Source organism: Papaver somniferum, chromosome 8 (genome assembly GCF_003573695.1).
Source record: "Papaver somniferum cultivar HN1 chromosome 8, ASM357369v1, whole genome shotgun sequence".
NCBI lineage: Eukaryota > Viridiplantae > Streptophyta > Magnoliopsida > Ranunculales > Papaveraceae > Papaver > Papaver somniferum.
This window is the reverse complement of record NC_039365.1, coordinates 17,510,793-17,520,159: the sequence shown is the minus strand read 5'-3', so window position 1 is coordinate 17,520,159 and position 9,367 is coordinate 17,510,793. Positions and strand designations below refer to the sequence as shown.

The 9,367-nt window shown below is 36.4% G+C and overlaps 1 protein-coding gene and 1 non-coding gene across 3 annotated transcripts; one reads left to right on the top strand and one right to left on the bottom strand.

Annotated features, from left to right (window-relative positions):
• The first annotated feature begins 1,474 nt into the window (after positions 1-1,474).
• LOC113304412 (probable NOT transcription complex subunit VIP2) lies at positions 1,475-7,933 on the top strand. Of its 2 annotated transcripts, none has more exons than XM_026553517.1 (15): positions 1,475-1,573; positions 2,323-2,493; positions 3,421-3,529; positions 3,608-3,777; positions 3,892-3,940; positions 4,028-4,246; positions 4,992-5,201; positions 5,287-5,382; positions 5,636-5,724; positions 6,301-6,483; positions 6,602-7,027; positions 7,117-7,169; positions 7,284-7,325; positions 7,410-7,554; positions 7,646-7,933. In XM_026553517.1, exons 2-15 carry the CDS (start codon positions 2,476-2,478, stop codon positions 7,703-7,705), a joined length of 1,869 nt encoding a protein of 622 aa, XP_026409302.1. In that variant the 5' UTR covers positions 1,475-1,573; positions 2,323-2,475; the 3' UTR covers positions 7,706-7,933. The 2 variants fall into 2 exon arrangements, with proteins under 2 accessions (XP_026409302.1, XP_026409301.1); XM_026553516.1 differs by having other exon boundaries at positions 6,596-7,027.
• Positions 3,449-3,529, bottom strand: LOC113307351. Its single transcript, XR_003339132.1, has one exon. It is a non-coding gene; the product is annotated as a small nucleolar RNA snoR35 (small nucleolar RNA).
• Positions 7,934-9,367: the final 1,434 nt, after the last annotated feature.

The window sequence follows — 9,367 nt, the reverse complement described above, 5'->3', positions numbered from 1 at the left end:
CATCCATGAGAGCAGGTCCATGAAGGAAAATCTGATACCAATTATAGTGTATTGAATTACAACTACAAGGGAAAAGAGTGGATAATTTAGCACCAAGCTGCTTTCTCTCTGCAAGCAGAGGCTAACTTTCAATTTGAAAGCAAAAACGAAATTTTCATTGATGAAGATTAGGTTACAATGATTGGTCTTTTAATGCCCAGTCGAGTTAACGACCATCAAAAGCTTTAATTACATCTCTTACTGACACAACACTCAAGGAAATAACAAACCCTGTGTGAGAATAACAGGTTAGTTCCAAGTTTACCCTTTCAAAATACACAATGAGATAACTAACCAAGACTCACTAGTAACTCAAGTCATGGGCACATAATAGTTGGATATTGGCAAAGGCCAAGTTGCACAATCATAGCTGTATATTGGCTCATGCTAAATCGAGTGTGACGCAATGTTTCTTGGATGTTGGTTCAAGTTGGAAGTTACGAGTGTGTATGCATCACACGCATGCCAGGGAAAAGGAGTTGGTTGAGATGGTTATAAAGAGGCTTTATAACCGAGTTTGGCATACCCTAACCGTATAAGACAAGTGTGGCGCAATTTTGCAGGCCAGCACAAAAGCTAGCAGTTAAAAAGGCATTATTACGGTTAGGGTAATTGCCTATGAACAAATGGCTGTTCATAGGCCATGCAAGTCAGTTACACACGAATTGACTTGGTTCTTGGCACTATAAATAGGCCAGAGAACTTCTGTAAGTGTAGGTCTTCAAGTGTGGAGGCACCATATTGCAGTAGAGAGTGTTTCTTGTAGGCTTATAGAGAGATCAAGCTTGTAAGTCGATTGGTTGGACAAAATTCTGTACCCTTCCCCTTAAGCTAATGAAAGTGAGTTTGTTGGCTTAGATATTTGCCTTAGTATTCTTTTGATTCGAAAGTACTTTCCAGGTTTTGTGAAGCATAAGCATGTCATTAAGCCCTCTTTGTAGTATCGGCTACAATTGAAGGAAAAGAGAAAATCTAAGTAAATCTTCCGTTGCATATTCAGTGTAGTGTTGCTATTTACAAAAATGTAAATTTATAAGACTACATTACGAGTGGGTGATAAGAAATCAGTAAACTATTATATTACTGAGTCATAATTGCGCTTACTGAGTCATAGTTGCGCAAAAATTTACTTAGAGCATCTTCAGGTGTGACACTAACCATGGTGATTCTTGTGAATGCAGATACCAGATGATGACCCTCTAACGTCGTCATCCCCACTCGACAACGTCAAGCCTCGGAAACCATCTTTCTAGTTTCTAGTAAGTTATCTACACCCATATCATGTTTAGGTCAACAATTTAACTTTCTCGTAACTGTCACCCGATTAGGCCAGATTTGAAACAAAACCACCACTAGGATTCTACCACGTGTTTTTTCTTTTCGTATATAACACATTTTCCATTCTATTTTTCCATTATTTACTCTTACACAGAAAAAAAGAAAAGAAAAAGGGAAAAAAGAAAAATTAATTCCTCCATATTTTTTCGTCTTCTTGCTTGAACTGCTCTACACTCCCGCTTCAAGAAAAAAAGAGGTACTCTCTTTTCTCAGTTAACCAATCGATACAAGAATGTGATCAAATAATCATTTACTTTGTTTAGATCATCAACTTTTTTTGTTTCTTTTCCTTGACTTCGCGTTTTTTTTTGGGATTTTTTTAGTGTTGAATTTAGGGTTTTCTTATGCTTAATTCTTGAATGTGATTGATTAGTTTAACTATTGAGCTGATCTAATTTGTTTTGGTATTTTATTTGTCTAGATTTATAGAGTTTATTATAGTGATCTGTTGGGTTTTTATTAGGGTTTCTGGAATAAAATGGTTATTGAGAGGTTTTGGATTTTTTTAAATCAAGGTTTTCTTAAGATTAATTATTGAACTTTAATGAGCTGAATTGATGCGTGTTTCAAGTATGTTTTTGTTTAAATGTACTGTGAGCTCAAATTTATTATGATTATGATTAGCTTTTAGGGATTCATCTTTTTCGCTAGAGAGATGGAGTGTAAAATAGTGATTGAGTAAAGATTAATGAACTCAATTTTATTTCTTCAACATTTTGAATATGGATTTAGATTTTCTGGCGTGAAGGTAGAATTTATTGTTAACAAACACTGTAACATGAATCGTTGATTGCATACCGAATGTACACTGTAATTCGTATTCTTGATCTCATGGAAATGTAGAGGTGAAGTAGTATGGAGACTACATTTGCAGCTTCTTAATAATGTTCTATTACTATATATTAGGAACAAGTTAGTAACTTATACTCTTGCATTGAACTTTAGTTTCGAATCAGGTCAGAATTTATTACAAGTAGTTAAAGGTCGAAGGAACAACAACTACGGAAATACAAACTATTCATTGAAGTCACAATTATAGTCAAAAGGAGCTGTGTTGGCGAAGGAATGCTTTCTGGCGAGTTCTTGTGATTATCTGCAATGTCCGGGCTACTAAATGTACTTTCTCCTCTCTATCTATTTCCTTTTAACATTGTTACTCAATAAAGCGCGAGAACTGGTTTGATTTTTAGTAGCATGTCATGTTTCGATTGAATTGAACAATTTATGATACGTTATGCATGCCAATTGCCAAGTATGCTTAGCGTGTTCTAACATGCAAGTTTCTGATTGCTGATTTGCCGTGGGTGTTATTACTATCAGGTTACAAGCGTGAGTTCCATGCTGGGCCCAGGCAGTTTTTGCACTATAATCCCCAATTTCATACTAATAAGATCATTCATGCTTTTTATACGAACATTATTAGTGATCAACCGGAAATACAAAAGCTTAGTGAAACTAATAAAAATGAGCGGCGTATGAGGTTATTAAATTCGAACTAAGATTGTAGGTAATATTGAACTACAAAGGATATGGGGATGAAGGAAGACGTGAATTGGTTGAACAATTGTTTCGAGAACCTTATATATCTTAAATGCCAGTGCCTATTATCCATTGATTTTAAGGGATTTTAAATGTTCCATTTTCTCTCCCCAGTGTTATTGTCGTTAGTAGAAAGAAGAGCAAGTTTGAGCTTGATATTCGTATAAAGTATTTAAGGAACCACACTTGTTTATGTTTAAGAGAAACTATTGAAGAGTTTAAGTCTAGAAAAAGTAACTTATTTATTTCGTAATCCACTAGTTCGTAGAAAAGAGAGAAACAGGGACGCCGCGTTGCTGAATATTAGAAATAGTGTGACTTCTCGTGAGAGCTCTTTTTTTTTTTTTTATAAATAAATTGGTATTCTGTTAACCATTATTTGTATTTACGTTATGTGCCATATCGAGGTTTATGCTGTTGTTCTGCACACCATAGGCACGATGAAAATATTATGTAGAATGTATTTAATTTGACTACTTAGTACTTACGGATTTTGGGTTGCAGTCTGCTCTCAACGATTCAAATTCGAATCTTCCAGACACCACAGGGCGACCATTTGCAGCATCTTTTTCTGCTCAATCTGCTTCAGCGACCCCAGTTTATCATCATGCTGGTAAGTAACTCATACTGGAGTTTGGAATTATATCCATAAATGAATTGTATAATTTAGAGATTTTTTGATGCTTGATAGGAACTGTACAAGGCTTGCATAACATGCATGGAAGCTTCAACATTCCTGGCTCACTTACTTCAAGAAATTCTACAATGAATGGTGTCCCTTCAGGCGCTGTCCAACAACCAACAGGGAGCCTTTCTAATGGGCGATTTGCATCAAACAATATTCCGATTGCTCTTTCTCAGGTGCTTATTTGAGTTCTTGTTTTATAACCATATTGATGGCAACATTTTTTTTTTTTTACATGTATTAGATTTGTAAATCTAGCTTTATATAACTTTTTTGTCCGTTTGTTTTAGATGTCTCATGGTAGCTCACAAGCGCATTCAGGAGTCGGACACAGAGGAGGTATAAGTCACTAATGAAACAATCTGCATTTACTATTTTGGTTATGTACTATAATATCGGCCCTTAATGACCACAGTATTATTACAGGAATGGGAGTCTCACCAATTCTGGGGAACGCAGGCTCTCGAATGACCAGCTCGATGGGGAACATTGTTGGTGGTAATAATATTGGGAGAAGCTTAAGCTCTGGCGGAGGTTTATCTGTTGCTGGTCTAGCATCCCGTTTAAACTTAGCAGGAAATACTGGATCTGGGAATTTGGGTCTACAAGGACCTCACAGACTAATGAGTGGTGTTATTCCACAAGGTAGAATCTTTATATCTCAGAAGAAATTCCATTTAGTCCTGAATTATCAGCATTGCAATAAACATGACCCATTTGAATTCAACTGTATATACACACACATATACATATATATAGAGAGAGAGCACTGTACAACTGAGAGTATTCTGCAACTGGTGACTTTCAGCACTATAACTACTTTATTATTTATATGATTATGCTTAGGAATCATGCTAAATACTCTCATATCCTCATAGGCCACTTGACACTTTGTTGAGTGATGCCAATTGCCCAGTTATTAACATGAGACTGCAATATGTGATTATTTGAGGTTCTATCCTGAGGAGGTAAGCAAAATGACAGTAAGATGACGGTAAGAGTTCAATTTTACGTGTGTAGTACTACTAGAACTCATAGAGTGGATGAACCTACGTAGTCGTTATTTTTAACTAGAAGATCTGCTGAACGAATTGTCTGGATATTTCTATACTAGTTTGACTACCAATGACTCTTGATCCTCGGACAAATATTAGGTGATTGCAGTTGATGCCTTAGTTGATCTCTTATGGTACAAGAATCTTACTTGAAGTATCCTGTTCTATGAAATCAATAATCACATCTGTGTCTTCTCTCTGAGCAGAACACACATTGCCTTCTCATGAATTTCCTGTACCTGTAATTTGACCAATTATCTAAAATGAACCATGAATCATTTTTGGTGGTTCTCTGCATGTGGTATGTGAAGTATAATAATATATCTTGTATTCAGCGCCGCAGATGATGTCTATGTTAGGAAACTCCTATTCTAATACTGGAGGTCCGCTATCTCAGAGCCAAGTACAAGGAGGCAACAACTCGTTAAGTTCTATGGGAATGTTAGGTGATATGAACTCCAACGATAGTTCTCCTTTTGATCTTAATGACTTCCCCCGGTTGACAGGCCGCCCTAATTCTTCCGGAGGTCCTCAAGGGCAATTAGGTATTCAGCAAATTTCTTTTGTTATTTGGTGTTATCTGTATGTTCTTGAACTTGCAACAAAACATCAATTATTCTTGCTTTTCAGGCTCACTGCGCAAGCAAGGAGTTAGCCCCATTGTTCAACAAAACCAGGAATTTAGCATCCAGAATGAAGACTTTCCTGCTTTACCTGGATTTAAAGGTATTTTCTCAAGAACACAATAATGGTTTGTCACTTTTATGGCTCTATGATCTTGCATTATCTTCAAATTATAAAATAATGACATATATATTGCTAGTTATTGCCGCTTCGTGGAGACTTGTCTTCCATATCTGTCTAGCTGTTTAAATTTAATTGGCACTTGTTTAGGTTTATTGGTAATAATCAATTTTCTTGTCAAAACGGATTTAAAAATAGATTTATGGTTGTTTTACGGTGCATCATTCTTTCACAGGAGGCAACAACGATTTCCCAATGGATATGCATCAGAAAGAACAGTTACATGATAATGCTGTGTCGATGATGCAGTCACAGCACTTCCCTGTAAGTCTAGGCTTCAAAGTTTCTTTGCGTTCTCAGTTTTCTCCTTAACAGCCATTCCTGAAAGAGAAAAACAAAGGGACAGGGTATGTAAGGCTACTTTATGTTCCAATATGGAACTTGCATTGAGCACACTTAACCTTATAATTTCTTTGCTTTGTAAAGCTACCTTCTTACTTTTTTAGTTTGCAAACCATACAAATACATGATGTTTAAGAAAGGCAGAAATTCCAAATAAATGTGTTATAGGAAGTATTCATGTGATTCTCAGTGGAAGAGACAGCTTTAATGACATAGCCTTTGACTTACAAGGATTCAACGATTACTTGGTCTACCTTTTTACTTTTAGGCCTTTTATTCATCTTGTTTTATCACAATTTATTGGTTCATTTTCGTTTTTAATATTCCTTTTAATATTCTTATTAATGAAGATTTTTGTAATTAATGGCCAGCTGTCAGTGGATAAGTTTCCATTTTAAACAATCATGGACAAGGTCAAGCTATGTAAATGCAGACCGGTGCATAGATACCTTACCTTCGCTTATAAAAGTTTGTTCTGATTTTACTTCTCACTTACAGATGGGAAGGTCTGCAGGATTTAGCTTGGGAGGTACATATTCATCTCACTACCAACAGCAACCACAACATTCTCCATCAGTGAGTAGTGCTGGTGTATCTTTTGGCCATGCAAATAATCAAGATCTTCTTCATTTGCATGGCTCTGATCTATTCCCAACTTCTCATGGTAGTTTCCATTCACAGGTATGTCTTTGTTCCCATCAATAATTTATTGCAGAAGTAGTGTATAAATTGGAAGCTTATCCTTCTGATTCACCTGTATGTAAATTTCGTTTCTTATTCTCTTTCCTGTTAGGTTCAGAATAGCGGACAATCTAATATTGGATTGAGATCTGTAAACTCGGCGAATTCTGCTTCTGGTATGGGATCATATGATCAGCTTATTCAACAGTATCAACAACTTCAAAATCAGTCCCAGTTTCGCATGCAACAGATGTCGGCGGCAAATCAATCATACAGAGAACAGAATATGAAGTCCTTGCAGGCAACACAATCTGCTGCTGATCGTTTTGGTTTGCTTGGCCTATTAAATGTCATTAGAATGACAGATCCTGATCTCACATCTCTTACGCTAGGAATTGATCTAACAACACTTGGACTAAATTTAAACTCAATGGATGACCTTCATAAAAAATTTGGATCTCCATGGTCTGACGAGCCAGCAAAAGGAGAACCGGAATTCAGAGTGCCTGAATGCTATTATGCTAAGCAACCGCCGGTACTACAGGTGAGCCACTCTGATTCTTTAGTTTCGATGTAGTGAGTTGTTTCACTTATGTTTATTTCCTTCTCATCCTTCTGATGTGATGAATGCAGCAAAAGTATTTTTCGAAGTTCGGGCCTGAGACGTTATTTTATATATTTTACAGGTGCACTGTTTTCTTTTTTCTCGTCATTTTTTTTCTTTGTTATTTCAATAAAGTGTTCAATATGACTTGCTATAATTCGAAAATGACTTGCGATGTTTTTTATTTTCTATGCAGCATGCCAAGAGACGAAGCTCAACTATTTGCTGCCAATGAGCTGTAAGTCTCCCTCCCCTTGCATTGTATTCCTTTTTAATTCCATATTGTGCATCTGTAGTTCAATGCTTATCCTGTCCTCTGTAGGCACACAAGAGGATGGATCTACCACAAAGAGCTCCGGATATGGTTAATTAGGGGTCCTAACATGGAACCTCTTGTCAAGACAAACACATATGAGAGAGGACCCTACCTCTGCTTCGATCCCAACACATGGGAAACTATTCGCAAGGTTCGGAATAAATCATCATTTACCATATGCAGCACAGTTTCCATGTTAAACTGTCATTCTAATTTTTCCTATTTTATTTTTACCATTTCAGGATAATTTTGTGCTCCATTACGACATGTTAGAGAAGAGACCGATGATACCTCAACATTAGCCATGTTTTTTGACTTTGTAAAGTTTGTTGTCCAAACAGTAGTCTCAAAGTAGGCTCTATCCATTACCCCTTTTTCGTTTTTGGCCACAGGCTTATGATTAGTTTCATTAATGTCATTTTTATTTGGCCGCGAAATATGGCCTTTTTTTTTGTATCCTTCAATGAAGAACCTGTTTATTACGCTTAACGTTTATTATTATATCAGCAGTAAAAGGGAATTCAAAGTAATCATAGGAGTTTTGGTTCACTGACTGCCATAACAGTGGCAGAATAAGGCTTCAGACTGTAATCCGAAGCAGGTTTTAGATTTGATGTTTTCATCTGGTTAATGGTATGCACTGGAGCTGAGAGCAAGTAACCCACCTATTGAATCTTGCAAGGAAATACTATGCTCAATTATTCAAAATCTTGGATTATTGTTGTCAGGTTTAAGGACTCCAAAATGGTTTTTTTTTTTTGGTTATTTAGCCAATCTCGAGGTGTTTCATGGCAGCGTATCAATCTTGAATGCAATTGCGTATTTCCAGTATTATTCTTTTCAGTTGGATAGCTGTGTAGTTCTACAAATCGCCAATGTTGTGAGACGATTAAGTTGTGTTTATCCGTTACTAGATTAGTTTGGGAAACTAGTGAGATGAGAAAATTCCGTAAAATGGAAAGTAGAATGAAACCAGAAACACTTTGTGTGTTTGGTCGTAGAATTCACAACTCTGAGGGATTTGCTGTGTTTGATAACTCAGTTAGAATTCCTAGGTTTCATATGATTTCCTTATTTTGAAGCCCATGAATTGGTATCATCCTACTAGGAATCTTAAATTTGTATACATATACATGAGATATATTAAGGTTAAAAGAAGTGGGTCTATATATCCTCAGATAAGTTTCCAGTGATTATGCGACTAGGCCTGTCAATGGAAGAATATCCGTCGGATATTTAGAAATCCGATATCCGACATGTTAAGCACTACCGGATATTCGATATCCGATAATATCCTATAGGATATCAAAATCAGATATCGATTCCGATAGGCTAAGCTGTCGGATATCCGATAGTATCCGGTTATAACAAAAAAGCTTAAAAACCCTTGTAAATTTTTTTCATAATTGACACTTATGGGATATTTATCCGATAATATCCGATACTAGACTCGAAATTAGGATAAATTATAAATAAGTTCCTATACTATCGGATATCAGATATTAACATTTCGGATGGGGTCTAATCCGTTTCCGATATGTTAAGGAAGAAATATCCGATAAAATATCCGATCCGATATCCGATAAAACGGATAAAATCCTATAGGATCTCGAATACTCGGAAACGGATACCGGATATCGGACAAATATTGACGGGCCTATATGCGACCTTGGCCTGCGGAAGGAGAACTTCTCTCGATTTCATTGAGCCGACCCATTTTTCACAACGATTCACAAATTTCATCAAGTTTGATTTGCTGCATGTCCGTGAATCTCCTCTAAAAAACATTCAATCTATCCCTTTTTTCGTCCCCTGCAAAAATAGTTTCTTTGCACTAATTTTTTTCTTTCTTTCCATTGATTTTTCTCCACCATGAGCGACTAAATACCTACCCACAGCCTCTGATGGCGGATTTATACACAAGTTCTAAGATCTACTACATCAATCGGGGATATTGATGGAGG